This window comes from Heptranchias perlo, chromosome 11 (genome assembly GCF_035084215.1).
Source record: "Heptranchias perlo isolate sHepPer1 chromosome 11, sHepPer1.hap1, whole genome shotgun sequence".
Taxonomy (NCBI): Eukaryota; Metazoa; Chordata; class Chondrichthyes; order Hexanchiformes; family Hexanchidae; genus Heptranchias; species Heptranchias perlo.
This window is the reverse complement of record NC_090335.1, coordinates 67230711-67250849: the sequence shown is the minus strand read 5'-3', so window position 1 is coordinate 67250849 and position 20139 is coordinate 67230711. Positions and strand designations below refer to the sequence as shown.

Here is a 20139-nt window from a genome sequence, read left to right as displayed (position 1 = left end):
GTGGATCCAATCAGCCTGCGATTGCGCGCGGGGCAGACTGATTTCACCGGGCGCGTTACCCACGCGCCCAATCGCCCCCCCCCCCAGCCGCGAACCCGCCGCCCTGGTAATATCAGGCCCGAAGAAACTGTTTCCACTGGCAGAAGGGTTGGTATCCAGATAATTAGAAAAAGAACTCGGGGGAAGGTGAGGGGAACTTTTTTTACACAGCGAGTTGTAATGGTCTGGAATGCACTGCCCGAAAGGGTGGTGGAAGCAGATTCAATAGTAACTTTCAAAACGGAATTGGATAAATACTTGTAAAGGAAAATTTTGCAGGGTTATGGGAAAGAGCAGGGGTGTGGGACTAATTGAACATCTCATTCAAAGAGCCAGGACAGGTACGACGGGTCGAATGGCCTCCTTCTGTGCAGTATGATTCTATGATTTCTATGAGGCAGTCATTAAGGAAATGAACAAAAGAAAACACGGCAGCTCATTTCTTTTCCTGTAGGGTACAGGACTATACATAATTATTATATCGTCTTCTCCTGTAATATGATGCATTTGGTTACAGAAAATCGCTACATAATACAAAGGAATCCAATCATGATTGCAATGGCTCCATCTCATTAAACATGGAATGGCTCCTCCGGAATAAAATGTAGCATAAAATCTGGTCTATTGGTAGCACTGCCATAGAAGTTGCATTACAATTGCAGCGTCTGCTGGTGAGAAAGGATTTTCATGTCCTTAGGATGCACCAAATTGCTTCAAGGCCAGTGAATTATGTTTGAAATTATTTTGTGGTCACACGCAGCAGCGAATTAGTGCACAGCAAGATCCCACAAACAGCAAGGGAGATAAACGATCAGATACATTGTCTTGGTCATGTTTTGGTTGATAATTCCACAGGCATCATAAGCTTTTCAGCTGGGTATTCCCTATGGATTTACTGGGATTAGTACAGAATGCATGGAATTTGCAGCTGAATCAGGAGCCAAAACAATGTCGAATCACTGTAATGATATATCAATTTGAATAGGAAAGTTTAGAGACCTTCTCTTAAGTTCTGTATCAATGATCCAGACTGCAGTTAGTCTGCAGGATGGAGTTTGTAAGCTAGCACTGAGCTGCTATGTGCTGCTGTATATAAAGTTATGTTCAGTCTTATAAATCAGTTATTCCATTATTATTCACCATTGAATTAACTCTAACATAAGTTAAACATAAGAACAGCACACTCGCGACATGCATTAATTTCTAATTGTATTGACTCCAGCTACTATGCAGGATTCCATCTGAGTGAGTCTCAGTAGGTGTAAAGTGACCATAACAGAGTGTGATTAGACCGGGGTGTGCATTTAGAACAAACATCTAATGATAATACATACATAAGGAACACCTTTTGCAGTTGCGCATGGCATACAGGTGATTTTCCCTCCCACTCCGAGGAGAAGCACATAGTGTCACCTTAGATCTATGCCTGCAGCAGCGGGGCTGAAATCAGGAACTCACTGTATGAAAGATCAGAAGTGCACATCAATGGATTTCAAATGATACTTCTCTCTCTCTCAATCTCTTTTAATTTTTTCACTCCAGTTTTCTCTCTTCTCTCCTGAAGGCATTACCTTCTTACTATGATGTTGTACCAGGAGTGTCAGGTGTCATCTGGTACTTCGCCCAAGTGACCATCCTCAAGTGCTAACCTGGTCATTGTCAGCAGCTTTTGAAGTCCAGCCCAAGTCTGTCCTTACTCGACCTCCACAACTGCAATACACCTGGATGAGACCAACACAGACTGGGGATCGACGTTCAGTCCTGGATGAGTTGCAATTTCCGACCACATATCCACCCCATCTCCAAGACCGCCTACTTCCACCTCCGTAACATTGTCCGTCTCCGCTCCTGCCTCAGGTCAACTCATCCATGCTCATCCAAACCCTCATCCATGCCTTTGTTACCTCTAAACTTGACTATTCCAATGCTCTCCTGGCTGGCCTCCAATCTTCCATAAACTTGAGCTCATCCAAAACACCGCTGCCCATATCCTAACTCGCACCAAGTCCCATTCACCCATCACCTTTGTGCTCGCTGAACTACATTGGCTCCCGGTCCAGCAATGCCTTGATTTTGAAATTCTCATCCTCGTGTACAAATCCCTCCATGGTCTTGCTCCTCCCTATCTCTATAACCTCCTCCAGCCCATCAGCCCTCCAAAAACGCTGCGTTCCTCCAACTCTGGCTTCTTGTGCAGCCCCCACTTCTTTGGGCCCACCATTGGCGGCCATGATTTCAACCATGCTCAACAACTCCCTGCCTAAACCTCACTGGCTCTTGACCTCTCTTTCCTCCTTTGAGACCTTCCTTAAAACTTCTTTGCCCAAGCTTTTGGTCACCTGTCGTATCTCCTTCTTCGGCTCGGTGTCAATTTTTGCCTCATTACACCCCTGTCCCTGTCAAGCACCTTGGGAAGTTTTGCTATGTTAAAGGCACTACATAAAAGCGAGTTATTGTTGTTCTTGACCCTTAGCCCTACTTTTTTTTATGCTTCAAAATATACTTCATTTAATAAAATTTAAAGGTACACACAGTTCAATGAAAAGGGACACAATTTCAAGCAATGCAGTTCAAACCAATACCATGCAGATCGTACACACTATGATCCCATTATTACAGTTCAAAACACAGTACATATCTTCTAATACATTTTGCACAATACAGAGTGGGATGGCCTTACACGGTGGCATTTCCCCATAGAGTCTTTGCGTAGGCCACACCTCGCTCCAGCACGTACTCCTGGACCTTGGAGTGTGCCAGTCGGCAACACTCAGTCGTGGACAGCTCCTTCAGCTGGAAGACCAACAGGTTTCAGGCGGACCAAAGGGCCTCCTTCACCGAGTTGATGTTCTTCCAGCAGCAGTTGATATCTACATCGGTGTGCACCCCGGGGAACAGCCCGTAGAGCACAGCGTCTTGTGTTACCAATCTGTTGGGGATGAACCAGAACAGATACCAACGCATCTCTCTCCACACCCTCTGCACAAAGGGGCAGTCCATCAGGAGGTGGACGACAGTCTCGTCCCCGCTGCAGCCACGGGGGCAGCTCATGGTGGCGCTGAGATTCTGTGCATATTAGAAGGACCACACTGGGTAGGGCCCTTCTCACCACCATCCAGACCACATCCTGGTGCCTGTTGGTCAGTTCCAGCGATGAGACGTTCTGCCAAATGGCATCGACCGTCTGGTCGGGGTGCTGCCCGATCAGATCCACCTTCTCCTTTCCCTGCAGTTCTCTCAGAATGTTCCATGCCGACCACTGTCTGACGGCCTTGTGGTCGAAGGGGTTCCTCCTCACGAACTTCTCCACCTGGGGCAGGTGGTGGGGTACGGTCCAGCTGGATGGGGACAGCCTGTGACTGCTCGGCCAGCGTGGCCAGGCCCAGTCTTCTCAGTATGGTGAACAGGTAGAAGCTCAGCACCGTAGTGATACTTGGTGTTTGTGTACTGGGGGTCTACACATACCCTGAAGCAGCCACACACATAGGTGGCCATCAGGATCAGAGCAGCATTGGGGACGCTGTTCACCCATTTGTCTGGGGTCTTGTACATGGTGGTCTGCGGATGCATTCTACCTTGGACCTCCAGAAATAGTGGAAGATGGCTTGGGTGACTGTGATGGTGAGAGGCGGGGAGTGGGCCAGACCTTGGCCACGTAGAGCAACATTGCGAATACCTCACACCTTTTCACCAGGTTCCTGCCGGTTATGGAGAGTGAGCGCACCACCCACCCCCATATACCAAGCTTCTGTTTGGCCTTCGCAACCCACTCTTCCCAGTTTTTGGTGCAGGCCTGGGGCCCCCCGAACCAGATCCCCAGCACCTTCAGGTAGTCAGACCTGACAGTGAAGGGGACAAAGGATCAGGACTCCCACTTACCAAAGAACATGGCCTCACTCTTACTTCGGTTCACTCTGGCCCCACATGCCCGCTGATCGGAGCAAAAGACAGCGATGTCATCCATGTACAGGGAAGCCTTAACCTGAGAGCCTCCGCTGCCTGGGATCGTCACCCCCCCCCGATACCTGCATCCTTCCTGATGGACGCGGCAAACAGCTCGATACAACATACGAACAAGACCGGAGAGAGAGGACAGTCCTGCCTGACTCCAGATCTAATCGGAAAGTTCTCCAATTCCCACCCGTTGATTAGGACTGCACTACAAATGTCCGCGTTGAGCAGTCGGATCCAACCGTGGATTCCCTCCCCAAACCCCAGTTTGGAGAGCACGTCCATCATGTACGTGTGGGATATTCTGCCGAAGGCCTTCTCCTGGTCCAGGCTGATGAGGCAGGGGTTCACCCCCCTGTCCTGTACGCAGGCGATCGTATCCCTGAGCAGCACAAGGCTATCAGAGATCTTCCTGCCAGGTACAGCGCAGGTCTGATCCGGATGGATCACCTGCTCCAGAGCAGACTTGAGCCTGTTGGCGATGACCTTGGACAGAATCTTGTAGTTGACATTTAGCAAGGAAATGGATCACCAATTTCTGATTTCTTCCCTCTCCCCTTTCTGCTTGTAGATGAGAGTGATGATGCCTTTCCTCATGGACTCTGACATGCTGCCTGCCAGAAGCATACCCCCGGTACACTTCCAGCAGGACTGGGCCTATCCAGTCCCACAGAGCGAAGTATAACTCAACCGGTAAGCCATCGCTTCCAGGAGTTCGACTCTTCTCGAAGGACCAGACGGCCTTTGTCAGCTTGTCCAAAGTCAGCAGCCGATCCATGCTGTCCCGCTTACTGTCCTCTAAGACTTCCGTGATAGAGGACAGAAAGGACAGGGAGGCCGTGCTGACTGTGGGCTTCGCGTCATACAGTCCAGCACAAAAGAACTTACTGATCGTCAGTATGTCGGCCTACAAAGGCTTCACTGAGCCATCCTCCTCCTTCAGGCTGCTGATCACAGAGGTCTCTCTGTGCAACTTCTGGAAGAAGATGAGCGAGCACTTCTCGTCCTGCTCCACGGAGCAAACTCTGAACCGGAAGATGATTTTGGAGGCCTCGAAGGCAAAGAGTGAGGCTTGCTGGCCCGTCACCTCTCTGAGTTCCTCCCCGACTTTGACCACTATCGACTGCCCTACTATCAGTATACCGCTGTTCCTATGTGATTACCTACAGTAATTGTGTTCTCTCTGCAAAAATGCCTAAGCACGCAGATCTGACACTAATGCGACTCTGGCAGATATGTAAATCAACGGTTATCTGAGCAAAAAAAAAACGACAGGCAAAATTATTTCCCTTCACTTTCTATTAACTCTAATTTAGCAAATAAGCATTTTAGGAGGTAAGCACAGAAAGCTGCTGACATACTGACAAAAGTCCATCTCATTAGTGTGCTTTAAATCAACCTCGCCTTGCCCTTCACTCTTCAATTTAAAGAGAGCATTTTTTTTTCATTTAAAAGTTTGGTCTGAATGTGCATGACAGTTAAATAAAAGATCTGATTTGTGTATAAATGTTAATGGCAAAAGCGTATAAATGTTAATAGCAAAAGGCTTGTCTGTCAGAGAATTATAGCAATAATAAATAATAGCCTCCTCTTTAATTAACTCCCACTGAGATCTATATCTTATTTGGCTTTACTGTTGGCAGGCAGGGAGACTAGCTACCTCAACATAAGCCGAGGAGCAAACCTAGGATTCCTAAGAACATAAGGATATAAGAATTAGGAGCAAGAGTAGGCCATATGGCCCCTCGAGCCTGCTCCGCCATTCAATCAGATCATGGCTCATTTTCGACCTCAACTCTATTTTCCACCTGATCCCCATATCCCTTGAATCCCCTAGTGTCCAAAAATCTATCTATCTCAGCCTTGAATATATTCAATGACTCAGCATCCACAGACCTCTGGGGTAGAGAATTCCAAAGATTCACAACCCTCTGCGTGAAGAAATTCCTCCTCATCTCAGTCTTTGAATGGCCGACCCCTTATCCTGCGACTATGCCCTCTAGTTCTAGACTCTCCAGCCAGGGGAAACAATCTCTCAGCATCTACCCTGTCAAGCCCCTGCATAATCTTATATGTTTCAATGAGATCACCTCTCATTCTTCTAAGCTCCAGAGAGTATAGGCCCATTCTACTCAACCTCTCTTCATAAGACGACCCTCTCATCCCACAAATTAATCTAGTGAACCTTTGTTGTACCGCTTCCGAGGCAAGTGTATCCTTCCTTAGATAAGGAGACCAAAACTGTACACAGTATTCCAGGTGAGGTCTCACCAATGCCCTGTACAATTGTAGTAAGACTTTCTTACTCTTGTACTCCAACCCCCTTGCAATAAAGGCCAAGATGCCATTTGCTTCCTAATTGCCTGCTGTACCTGCATATTAACTTTTTGTGTTTCTTGTACGAGGACACCCAAGTCTCTCTGAACACCAACATTTAATAGTTTCTCACCATTTAAAAAATATTCTGTTTTTCTATTCTTCCTACCAAAGTGAATAACCTCACATTTCCCCACATTATACTCCATCTGACACCTTCTTGCCCATTCACTTAACCTGTCTAAATCCCTTTGCAGACTCTTCGTGTCCTCCTCACAGCTTGCTTTCCCACCTCGCTTTGTATCGTTAGCAAACTTGGATACATTACACTCGGTCCCTTCATCTAAGTCATTAATATAGATTGTAAATAGCTGAGGCCCAAGCACTGATCCTTGCGGCACCCCACTAGTTACAGCCTGCCAACCTGAGAATGACCCGTTTATCCCTACTCTCTGTTTTCTGTCCTTTAACCAATTCTCTATCCGTTGTGATATATTACCCCCCAATCCCATGAGCCCTTACCTTGTGTAACAACCTTTTATGTGGCACCTTATCGAATATCTTTTGAAAATCGAAATATACGACATTCACTGGTTCCCTTTACCTACCCTGCTAGTTACATCCTCAAAAATCTCTAATAAATTTGTCAAACACGATTTCCCTTTCATAAAACCACGTTGACTCTGCCTAATCATATTATGATTTTCTAAGTGCTGACAAACTTTTAACCCTTATCTAATCTCGCTGCATTTAATTTAAATGAATAGGCATGAGGGTCCCATGTGAAAGGAGTGTGAGCAGTCTCAGACCAGTTCCCGGTGTGTATGAGACTCACAGCTCAAAACTGCCCCAATTCAATACAACAACAACAACTTGCATTTATATAGCGCCTTTAACGTAGTGAAAACATCCCAAGGCGCTTCACAGGCGCGTTATCAGACATAATTTGACACCGAGCCACACGAGGAGATATTAGGACAGGTGACCAAAAGCTTGGTCAAAGAGGTAGGGTTTAAGGAGCATCTTAAAGGAGGAGAGAGAGGTAGAGAGGCGGAGAGGATTCGGGAGGGAATTCCAGAGCTTAGGACTTGGCAGCTGACTTGCACGGCTGCCAATAGTGGAGTCAATACTGGGCCATGGGACAGCATAAGTGCAGCGGAGTGGGACACTTGTCCAACGATGCCTGTAGGCGCGAACCTCTTCCCAAATTGCATGGCTAGGGTGGGAACGTCATGCCTGCAGTATTCAGCAGTTCTCACCCCAAGCCTCCAGTTGGATTGTCAGAGCGGCACTATTCATCTCCAATAGTAGAGAAGAGAAAAATATTTTCTCTTTAAAGAAAAAACGAACTTGCATTTATATAGCGCCTTTCACGACATCCCAAAATGCTTTATAGCCAATAAAGTATTTTTGTAGTGCAGTCACTGTTGTAATTTTGGGAAATGTGGCAAACAATTTGTGCACAGCAAGCTCCCACAAATTGCAATGTGATACTGACCAGATAATCTGTTTTAGTGATTAATGTTGGCCAGGACAGCGGGGAGAACTCCCTTGGTCATCTTCGAAGTAGTGCCATGGGATCTTTTATATCCACCTGAGAGGGCAGACAGTGCCTTGGTTTAACATTTTGTCTAAAAGACGGCACCTTCGACAGTGCAGCATTCCCTCAGTATTGCACTGGCGCGTCAGCCTAGATTTTGTTTTCAAGTCTCTGGAGTGAGGCTTGAACCCACAATCTTCTCGCCTCAGAGGCATGAGTACTACCCACTGAGCCACAGCTGAGACAACGTTCACCGACTAATCTGGCCTTCCCCGCTTCTTAGATACTTCCTATGGGAAAGTGGCCTAAGTAGGCTCTGAGGTCAATTATTAATTATTACCTCGTTATCACAGGTTATCTCAAGGTCAGAAGGAAACAGGAGCAAATGAGTAGAACTTCAACACAGAACCTTTTGACTCAGATGCGAGAGTGCTACCACTGAGCCTTAGCTGGCACCTTGACTCTTTCTCTCCAATGGAAGAGATCAATTATCTTCCTCTAGCAAAGGCTTAAGGCCCTCAAAGGGATTGACAACAGCTGAAAGCTGGCGTGACTTCCCCTGAGGCATAACAAGGACGGAATTTCCCAGGAACTCCTCCTGAAACCTGGGTGCGGAGTCCGCCCACGGTCCCATCCACCAAACTTTAAAGGGCCGCTGCGAACATGAGGGAATCCTGGCGGGAACCTTTCATTCCGCCTTCCTGGAACCCAGGAATTGCAGGGCCCAATCCTGCAGCTGTGCCCGCCACCTCACCTCATGCCCGCAACGGCACCCTTCTTCCACCAGGTAAGCTCCAGAAGTTGGAGGTCTCTATACCCACACCTACAGCATCACTAATGGCAATGAAGCAAATTTGCTTTGTCCTGACATTCTGTGGGCAACGCCACAGGAGGTTCACTAATGCATTTTTAAAAGTACCCACTCACTTTGTTAGATTCATCAATACCATCCCGACTGCTGAGATATATTGTCGCCTTGAAACACATTGTATTAATATATACTGAACCCTGAGGAAGATATTTGGAATTGCAAGAGCAATCAGAGCTGAGCAGCAAGGAAACCAAATTGTGCATATAAAACTGCAGTGATATAAAGCGTTATTTGGTTGGTATCAAGAAGTATCATACTTTTTAATATACATTCTAAACTGGTAAAGTACTGCCCCTTTCTTCCTAGGAACATAGGAACAGGAGCAGGCCATTCAGCCCCTCGTGCCTGCTCCGCCATTTGATAAGATCATGGGTGATCTGTGATCTAACTCCATATACCTGCCTTTGGCCCATATCCCTTAATACCTTTGGTTGACAAAAAGCTATCTATCTCACATTTAAATTTAGCAATTGAGCTAGTATCAATTGCCGTTTGCGGAAGAGAGTTCCAAACTTCTACCACCCTTTGTGTGTAGAAATGTTTTCTAATCTCACTCCTGAAAGGTCTGGCTCTAATTTTTAGACTGTGCCCCCTACTCCTAGAATCCCCAACCAGCGGAAATAGTTTCTCTCTATCCACCCTATCTGTTCCCCTTAATATCTTATAAACTTCGATCAGATCACGCCTTAACCTTCGAAACTCTAGAGAATACAACCCCAATTTGTGTAATCTCTCCTCGTAACTTAACCCTTGAAGTCCGGGTATCATTCTAGTAAACCTACGCTGCACTCCCTCCAAGGCCAATATGTCCTTCCGAAGGTGCGGTGCCCAGAACTGCTCACAGTACTCCAGGTGCGGTCTAACCAGGGTTTTGTATAGCTGCAGCATAACTTCTGCCCCCTTGTACTCCAGTCCTCTAGATATAAAGGCCAGCATTCCATTAGCCTTATTGATTATTTTCTGCACCTGTTCATGACACTTCAATGATCTATGTACCTGTACCCCTAGGTCCCTTTGGACATCCACTGTTTTTAACTTTTTACCATTTAGAAAGTACCCTGTTCTATCCTTTTTTGATCCAAAGTGGATGACCTCACATTTGTCTACATTGAATTCCATTTGCCACAGTTTTGCCCATTCACCTAATCTATCAATATCGCTTTGCAATTTTATGTTTTCATCTACATTGCTTACAATGCCACCAATCTTTGTGTCCTGCCCCTTTCCCTCTCAATAAATAAACTGGTAATAATGGAGATTCCATCACATTATGCCAGGTTCCTTCAGGTTCACAGTCAAAAATAATACTCTGACGAAAACATTCGATTTTCCCCAGTTTTCTCCCACTGTATGCCTGTCCACAGTGACCTGGTGGGCAACCCAAGTGTGCCAATATTGGCATGGGAGCCCGCCCACTGTGCCTTAGTTGCCCGGCACCAGGAATTCCGATGGAGTTCACACCTCCATGGGTGCTGGCAAATGATCATTCGTCACGTTTGAGACAGGGCCTGGAACCAGGGCCTGAAAAATCCACGCTCCTCGCGAATGGTGATGGATTTCGGGACAGGACCCATTTACGCCCCTTGCAGCCTGATAACGGCAATGGAGGTGGGACTGGCACCACCAAATTTCCCACCAGTCCTGCAGCCCCTGTCCCCAACATGCTACACTCTTGCAAGAACCAGTAATTAACAGTGGCAGAAGTGGACCCACCAAAGTGGCATAGACCCCCTACAGAAGATGGTCATAAAGCGACTGGCCCCTGTAAGAAAAACGGCCAATTGTTCTTCACTTCAGGCACCTTCTGCCAGACCTAACGGCTCTGCGCCCAAGCAGCTACCCACTGCCACATATTCCTGAGCTCATCTAACTCAGCACAGACCAAGTATCCAACCCTGCATCTTCTAGCCTGCTTGGCTGAATGTTATACTGGGGTCGGGGGTGGGGGGGCCGAGAGGGAGGAGGAGGAGGGGCACCTTCACCCACTCAGTCACTGAAGGAGCTCCCAAACTTAGAGCTTTTAACTAATTAATATTTATTATTTAAAGCACCAAATCGCCGAGTTTCAGGTTAGTCGCAGAGTTTCATCTTCACAGTTTATGTCATCATCCGAATCCCTGAATTGGTTTACGGCCTTCCAGCTTTCCCTCTTTATTCCCTGAATCCATCCTTTCCCCGGCAGCTGCCTTTCTTCTCTGTTCTTTTCTACTCAACAATAATTAAGCAACGATTTCTCTGATATCCTGCGGTGTCCCACAACAACTGAAATATTTACAGATTATAAATGTTTAATTTCTGTGACCATCTGCTGGATTCGCTTTGGATTGCTGCCGTGTCTCAGACTGCCTTTTGTATGCGTCGGTTTTCAGCATCTTCTTAGGGTTTCTGCAGCCTCTTTTCCCTCTCCTCCACTCCTCTCCTCTCCTCTTTTCCGTCTCCTCTCCTCTCTTTTCCCTCTCCTCTACCCCTCTCCTCCACTCCTCTCTCCTCTCCTCTCTCCTCTCCTCTCTTTTCCATCTTCTCTCCTCTCCTCTCCTAAAGGTGCTGATTCATGCTAGGCTCTGCTTCTCCACTCAAGTGCCAGACTTTATGTGCAAGTCTAGCCAGAGAGAGTTGGCAGACGACTTGATCATGGCAACACAGTGGTGACAGGTGCTGTCCTGATTTGATATCCCCACACATTCCCTTCCTATCAGGAGTCACTGGGTAATGAGCTGGAGTGGGGAAGCCCTAACTGATTTTTCTCTTTCAGCGCAGCAATTATAGTGGGGGTGAATTTCCGCAAGGGGGGGGGTCTCTTCCACTCGTATCCCATGACTGCTGGTGTAAAGGGCGTTTTTCCAGGATTCCCGCGGCCCTTCCTCCAGAGTTACGGCGGGAGAACCCAGGCAGAAATGCACCCCCCATTATTTCAGCTCCTAAGTGAAGCTGTCGCTATGAACATACACGCATGTGAAAAAGGACAGGAAAAAGACCAATCCGGGCATCGTGGTGCAGGTTACGTCCACTGTCAAATTCTGGCCTCTTGCGCATCCCCCGGTTTTCATCGCTCCACCATTGGCGGCCGTGCTGTCAGCTGCCTAGGCCCTAATTTCTGAAATTCCCTCCCTAAAGCTCTCCGCCCTCTCTACCTCTCTCTCCTCCTTTAAGATGCTCTGTAAAACCTACCTCTTTGACCAAGTTTTTGGTCACCTGTCCTAATATCTCCTTATGAGATTGTGTCAAATTTTGTTTGATAATCGCTCCTGTGAACTGCCTTGGGACATTTTTACCACGTTAAAGGCGCTATATAAATGCACGTTGTTGTTGTTGTTGTTGTTGTCGTCGTCGTCGTCGTCGTGAACCCACCAATCCCTGCCCCACTCATACAATCTCCTCAGACTGGCAAATGAAAAATCTCAGGCCGATTTAGGAATCGTGGGGAAAAAAAACTGGATAGGGTCTGTTATTGGGCGGGGGTAGCACGATCCGCTAATACGCCGGACTCAATGGCCCCGGCGCAGGCAGGACGAGGCTTTCGTCAGGCCTGAAGACTTACCTTCAAGCAGCGTTCCGAATCAGTGTTGAACGAGGATTCAATAGAATTCACACTTTTCACCAGCAGGGGGAGCTCCAATCTCTTAAAGGCAGGCTGTCTCTTAAAAATCTCTTAAAGGTAGCTGGTACCTGATATTTGCTGAAAATAACAGTCTGCTGTCTGCACGGAGTCTGAACGGAGATCAGACATCGCACACGTAAAACACAGATGCAGGTCCCGTCCCTATGTTTACAAACTGATGAGTTATGTTAAAACATTGAATAAAGGTTCCGAACTACTAAATCCCACATCCTCCAATCTGCATGCCACACCTCACCAATCTGCCGATCTGAGTTTGTACCGGGCCTACGAGAGTGCATGCACCAAGGTTCTCTGCTGATGCACTAGAGACCTTGGTGCAAGAGGTGGACAGAAGGAGGGACATCCTATATCTGCGGTGGGGGGAGGGGGTAAGAGGCCCTCCAGACACATACCCAAAAGGCAGTGGGAGGCAGCGGGGGATGAAGTCAATGCCAGGCACACAGCATCATGAACATGAATGCAGTGCAGGAAGAAGTTCAATGCTTTAACACGAATGGTCAAGGTGAGTGAGGTCAACTGTTAAGTGGCGTCTCCTACCATCTGCACCACTAGCCACATCCACTGCTCCACACACTACACCCCCCATCACCCACATACCAACAAACTCTTTCCATCAGTTGCTTCCTCTCACCTTTATACATTACCACTGTTGCAAGCCGCCCACCCACAACTCACAAGTCACGCACACTGACAGCTATTCAACCATGTCAGACACCCAGACACACATCCTGCTTTCTTGCAGGAAAAGGTGGCGCATATCAGGAGGCAGCAAGCAGCAGTGGCATTTAGCCCCTTGAGCCTGTTCCACCATTCAATGAGATCATGGTGGACCTGTGACCTAACTCCATATACCCGCCTTAGCCCCATATCCCTTAATACCCTTGGTTCACAAAAATCTATCAATCTCAGATTTAGAATTCACAATTGAGCTAGCATCAACTGCCGTTTGCAGAAAAACGTTCCAAACTTCTCCCACCCTTTGCATGTTAGAAGCATTTCCTAACTTCACTCCTGCATGTCCTGGCTCTAAATGTTAGGCTATGTCCCCTAGTCCTAGTATTCAAGTATAGGAGACCTCCAAAAACAGTTACAAATGTCTCGGCAGCCAGAAGCAATAATCCAGCCACTAACCTGTAAATCTTGCATGGTCCCTTTAAATAGTGCTGGTCAGGGATCCTCCAGGCACTCTTAAGACACGTTCAGATGGTCGGGGTTAAGACTGTGCGTTGAGTTGAGCGTTAAGTCCCGAAATGGTGTCTATCACTTTAAATCAGCATTGCACATTGATTGAAGCCATTTTCTCCCTACTTTACACGTTTCCGGCATTCGTTATCTGCACCTGCGCTAACTCCTATACCAAGATGGCGTCCGGCGCACATCACGCTGGAAACATGCGTGCGCGGTCAAGACGCCTTCTTGGCACTTCGGGAGGCCGCATAGCGCCGAAACAACGGGCGCTACACGGCCCAATTTAGTACCCCTTGTGTCAATAATGAGGAAGAGATGACATTGAAGTATTAACTTTTGCGAATTGCGTGTAAGTGAATCCCCCCTTTTCCTCTGCTTACATCATAAGTGGGTAGTGGCTGATACAAGGTTGAGAATACTGTGCAAAGCTCGTGAAAATGGGATCTAATCTTCATTGACACAGATTGATTTGAATCGGATAGATGGTACAAAAGAAAGGAAGCCTCTCACTATCAGGCTATAACAATCTATTATTCATTACAGATAACCCGACAAAGCACTGTCTCCGCAATTCATTTTTGTTTGTTCTCTAAATATAACCTGTCATTACGTGGAGTGAATAAACTACACGTCTGCAAGGGAAAGCGCATTCCAAAGAGAATTCAAATTAGACACAGTTTATTTTTCAAAAAAAAAGAATTAGTCAAATAGCAATTAGCCTTTCTTTAATAAGGCTGCATCTTATAGAAGCTTAAGCTCTTATCTTGAGTTCAGTGGACTATTTCAAACAGAAATGGGGTGGGGGAGAGGGGCGTTCATTACAATAGGAGCATTGTTAAAATAAGGAGTTAATTGTAAGGAGCTACATTGCTGGCCTATTGCGTACATATTAAAGCTCACGGGATCTTTAATAGAGAACGTTACAAGTGCAGTCGACTGTCTATGTGCTGTACATATAAGGTCTTCATGTCTTTCAGTCTCATTCTGCTATTTATGATTATTTTTACCCTTTTAATGCTTCTGTCTTTATTTTTGTCCTCATGCTCCTTTGACTTTATGTTGCTTGCTGTATCCATGTTGGTCTTTTCCCTTGTTTTGAACCCTGTTAGTTTGTATTACTGTGTTTTTCTTTTCCGTTTTGCCTCTTTCACTACATCAGCCTCTCTCTTTCTCATTCATTTTCTTCTCACTGTTAGTCTCTTGCACTCTCAAATATTCTCTGTGTGTTTCTCTCTCAGTCTCATACACTCTGTCTCTCTCGCTTTCAGTCTCTCTTTCTTTAGTCTCGCTTTCTCTTTAACTCATTCTCTGATGCATTGTCTTTCTTTCTCCATCTGTCTCCTTTCCCTTCAGCCTATCTCATTCTCTTTACTTGCTCTCACACTCTCTCGTTCTTGTTTTCTGTCACATTTCCCTTATATCTCACCTTTTTTCACCAGACTCGAACACCATTAGTTCTACTTCACTTTTTTTTTAAAGTCGTCTCACCGAGTACTTTTGCCTGCGTGTACTTAAATTTCTTATTTGAACAAAATGCCTCAGAGCAGAACCAAGCTATAAATGAGTTATTAACCTGCAATGCCTTAGTAAAAGAAATTCATGATACAAATGCACATAACATACTGAATTAATGCAACAAAAAAAAATCAACAAACACTTTTTAAAAAAATAAAACCAGAAGGTGCTGGAAATTCGCAACAGGTCTGTGAGCATCTGACCAAAGATGAAACAGCTTAATATTTCCTCAGACCGCTGGTTCTCCACCCGAAACAATAACCTGTCTTTTATTCCTTCTTTAAGATGCTGACCGACCTCCTGAGTATTTCTGGCATGTTCTGGTTTTCCTTCAGAAAGTCTTTCATTAATCATAGGTTTAAACTGCATTAAAAAAAATCAGTGAAAACACCATCGACTTTAAACATAATCACACAGACAGAACTTAGGACCTGCAGTAAGAGGCTTCGTACACCATGCTGGGTTGAAGGCAGAACAATTAAGTATTTTACATGCACAAAACCTCTAGACATTTTACTTAGAAGCCTCACCTCGCTCATGGTTAGACAGCAAACGTCTCTCTGTGGGTTTTTTTTGGTCGCTTCCTCTCTTCGAGGGAGTTCAAATTCACGCTTCTGCTGGTGTCAGGAGTTCAGCAGCCAGCCCTCTACAATGCTGAGCTCTGTGAGCAGATCCTTTTAAACTCAGGCAGAACCTAATGTCATCACACCTTCAGGGGAGCCAATGGAAATCGCTGTTCTAAACTTCAGCAACCCTTGCCTGACACACACTCATGCCACCCAGTGTTTCAAATATTAATAGAAAGCTTCAAGGTACCAACTCAAGGTTCTCGCTCTCCCACACACATTGTGGTAAAAAGAAAAGCAAACCCAATCGATATTTTGAAAAAGCATTTTTCTGAATGCTACACTCTGACCTCTTAGGCAAGATAAACAGAATGCTTTTCAACACACAGAGGACTTTCAATCCACGCACGCTGCAAGCAGTCCCCTCACTGTTTCCACATTCGCAAATCATATTTGTTATTAAACAGAAAAGAAGAGCAGTTTGCGGTGGTTTAGTTGGCTATGTGCTCCGCCCAGTGCGCTACTGAGGCGTAGGAAGGATCAGGAAGGTCCTAGTTGCCAGCCTTGTTCTGTGCCGCATTAGCTGTTTTTAGCCAGGGTGTCCCACTTGCCTGCACTGCCCTTTGACCTAAGGAGAGGTATAATGGGCCCAGAGTTCCTGCTCTTCATCACTGCCCGCTGACTCTTGCTGTAAAGCACGTCAGTGGGCATCGGGCGAGGACAGGATCAGGCTGAGCTACGCACGGTCTGCCAACACTAACTTACACCGCTCATACGTGGGGAATGGTCACTCAGCCAAGGTACTGGGAGCACCCGTAGAATCATAACCTGGCAGAGCCAATGCGGTCAGGGGAAGAAGGGAGAAACTCTGCTAAAACAGAAGTGTTTCTGCGTGAAGTAAAAAAAAAAATCACTTTTCATTTGTCGATACCTTGAGATGAAAACGTAGCAGGTTCCCCATCTCTTGCCCCCTCGTCGATATGACATTGCTTACGGCTCTTTGTGTACCTATGTGCGACCAATAACGCCGTGTAATAAATAGTTGTACAGAATTTATCCAATGTCCATCAAATATCCTGACCCAGAACCACCTTCCCAGGAGCCACTACCAGTAGCATAGAAAAAATTCACACATCCTTGAGTTGCCACCTTCTGCCAAGTCCGAAACCGGGCAGAGGGCAGGGCACAGGAATGGCAGAGCTAGGGCATACATCAAGAAATTATTTTAACTATTGTGTGGCCTCAACATTCGACTGTTATAGAAGGTACATTTATTTCGGTGCAGCCTCTTGGCATTATTGCAGGACTTCAGGATCCCTGCTTAGGTGCTTAGATGTGACGGATGTAAATATCGTACCTCTGGCTCCTTATTGTAATAATTTGTATTATATTTGCTGTTAATTTTTGTCCCCAGTTTTTGTTTTGTAGGAGGACATAGATTTAAGGCGATTGGCAAAAGAACCAAAGGTGACATGAGGAAATTTTTTTTCACACAGCGAATGGTTAGGATCTGGAATGCACTGCCCGAGGGGGTGGTGGAGGCAGATTCAATCATGGCCTTCAAAGGGGAACTGGATAAGAACTTGAAAGGAAAAAAAATCCAGGGCTACAGGGATAGGGCAGGGGAGTGGGACTAGCTGGATTGCTCTTGCATAGAGTTGGCACAGACTTGATGGGCCGAATGGCCTCCTTCCCTGTTATAATCTTTCTATGATTCTATTAGCTTCTATGTGTTTTTGGAGAGATTCCCCTGACTCCCAGTATAAGTTATTTATTTGGCTCTTCCTCTCTCTCTCTCTCTCTCTCTGTGTTTACATTTTTATAGCTGGGACCAGCTGGTAGTGTTGAACTTCATTTCGAGGCCCCGATGATTTCGCAGCCACAGGACGAGCTCAAATCAGTCCAACTTTGATATTTTACTTTGAGCCTTGCTTTAGCAGGAAATAAAGAACTGCCAAAAAGAAATCAGAGAAAACCCCAGGAAAACAGACATTTGCTGCCCCATTTACAATTAAGCTTAGAAATGAGCAGCCTGCTCAAAGAATAAATGGACAGGTGGGAAGCCTAGCGTCCTTGTTCCTGGAAGTAGTGAGTATCAGCTCTGACAACAGCGATTATAATCTTCTTCGACAGCACCTCCAAAACCCCCGACCTCCACCACCTAGAATGACAAGGGCAGCATGTGCATGGGAACATCATCACCTCCAAGTTCCCCTGCAAATCACACACCATCCTGACTTGGACACATATGGGCCATTCCTTTATCGTCGCTGGGTCAAAATCCTGGAACTCCCTACCTAACAGCACTGTGGGAGCACAGGAAGAAGGCTCACCGCCACCTTCTCAAGGGCAACTAGGGATGGGCAATAAATGCTGGCCTTGCCAGCGATGCCCATGTCCCAAGAATTAGTTTTAAAAAAATATTTGCCTCTGCTATTGATTTTCCTGTAGCATTGAAATTGGAAGTATACTGCAAGGATGCTACATTCCTGACAGTGCAACAATCGAGCACTCTCACGCTGGCTCACAGAAGCTATGAACATTGTATGACACCGATTACAAGTTAAGGGCAAAAGTCCCCTGCTAAAAGGCAAGTTTATTTTAAATGCTTAACAGAACATAGCACAAAACTGGAACATGTATAAATAGAATACTGCCTGGGAAATTGTTGCATTCAGGGTTCCTTTCACTTAAGAAGGAGACGCGTATAACTTAGTCATGATAGAAAAGAAAGATTTGCATTTTTATGGCGTCTTTCACGACCTCAGGACATCCCAAAGCATTTTACAGCCAATGAAGTACTTTTGAAGAGTAGTCACGGTTGTAATGTAGGAAACGCGACAGCCAATTTAATTACAGTAAGGTCCCACAAACAGCAACGTGCTAATAACCAGATAATCTGTTTTAGTGATGTTGGTTGAAGGATAAATATTGGCCAGGACACTGGGGAGAACTCCCCTGCTCTTCTTCAAAATAATTCCATGAGATCTTTTACGTCCACCTGAGAGGTCAGACGTCTCATCTGAAAGACGGCACCTTCAACAGTGCAGCACTCCTTCAACTGCACTGGAGTGTCAGCTTGGATTATGTGCTCAAGTCTCTGGATGGGACTACGAACCCACAACACACTGATTACCCACTGAGCCACAGCTCACACCCTAACCATGGCTTCAGATATCACAATGTTAGATCATTTTATACAGGCTACTCTTTTGAATTTATTCAGGAACTTCCCTCATGGAATAAATTCTCTGCTTGACAGCTTCCCATACAGTATTCTCAAAGTAACCATATTAGGGCGTTATGTTACAGGTGTGTTAAACCAAGTCCCAATCTGTCTCTGACAGTGGTTCAGGTGGACATCAAAGATTCATGACGCTGTCCAAAGAGGAGCAGAGAGTTCTCCGGGTGTCCTGGATAGAATTCTTCCCTCAACCAATGCCACCAAAATATAGATGAACTGGCCCTTAATCTTATCGTTGTTCATGGGATATGGCTACGAGCAAAATGGGTGCCGTGTTTCCATATACAATGACAGTGACTGCACTTCAAAACAATTCATCTGATGTGAATTATTTTTGGACATTTTTGAGAGACCTGATAGGTGTTGTATAAATGCAGCTCTTTCTTTCTTCTTTCTTACCAGTTTGAGAATGTTACTTATCTATAATGGCATGAGGCTGGCAGATCTGAGTGTTATAGTTCAGCCTTTTTATTCATGTAAATGGCTCGAGGTCAGTTTCCATAAGTAGACTGAGGTGTCCTACATACTGAAACCCAGGTATTTATTCTCTGCTGTATTTAGGTTAGTAAAGCACAGATCTAACAATTAACTTTAATTGTGGTATGTTGGGTTTATATACATATGCATTGGCATTTCTAACACCCCGCACTGTGGGAGTGCAAATGATGGGAAATACATTGCATGATGTACCCCCATCGTTGGCATGCCATAACAATATGTTTACCCATACATGGGCGGATGACCTGTACTCCTCTGTCACTTCCAGAACATCTCAGAAGTGGCGGAGGATAATGGTGAGACACTGGATTGGTTCCCAAAGAATTTCCTACTGCATTTCATGGAGTACAGCAAGGAGCCTATGTTACTCCAGTGGAAAATAATGTTGCATAGACCTTAAGTCCATAATAGGCCAATGACTGTGGAATAGTAAGTAAGGAATTTCATCGGACCTATCAGCCTATCTGTTAAAAATATAGCACAGAGGAATTCCAGCCCACTAAATGGGACTGTACAATAAACCATTCCATTATGGGTTAAATGGGCTCCCTATTGCAACTATAAATAAGCATCTCACACCAGTCTTGGCGGCAGCAGCTCTCTCTGAAGAGCTGTGGAAAATTCACTTGCACTAAACCAGCTGCAGATAGAGACGGCCAACATGTTCCAGCCACTGTTAAGAAATATAATTAACCTCAACAGTTGTGTAACCCTGCATACTGTAGCTCTTGTGCAATTATCCACAAATGCAGCCTCCCTGAGTACGGAAGTAGTATTTGCTGATGCAGTGTA

At 45.8% G+C, this 20139-nt stretch overlaps 1 protein-coding gene across 1 annotated transcript in view; it reads right to left on the bottom strand.

Annotated features, from left to right (window-relative positions):
* The window catches only part of pcp4b (Purkinje cell protein 4b), a 69069-nt gene extending 53342 nt beyond the window's left edge, over positions 1 to 15727 (bottom strand). The window contains exon 1 of the mRNA XM_067992392.1: positions 15570 to 15727. Within this exon, the coding sequence (XP_067848493.1) occupies positions 15570 to 15578 (9 nt within the window). The 5' untranslated portion in view covers positions 15579 to 15727. The remainder of the gene's footprint in view (positions 1 to 15569) is intronic.
* Positions 15728 to 20139: the final 4412 nt, after the last annotated feature.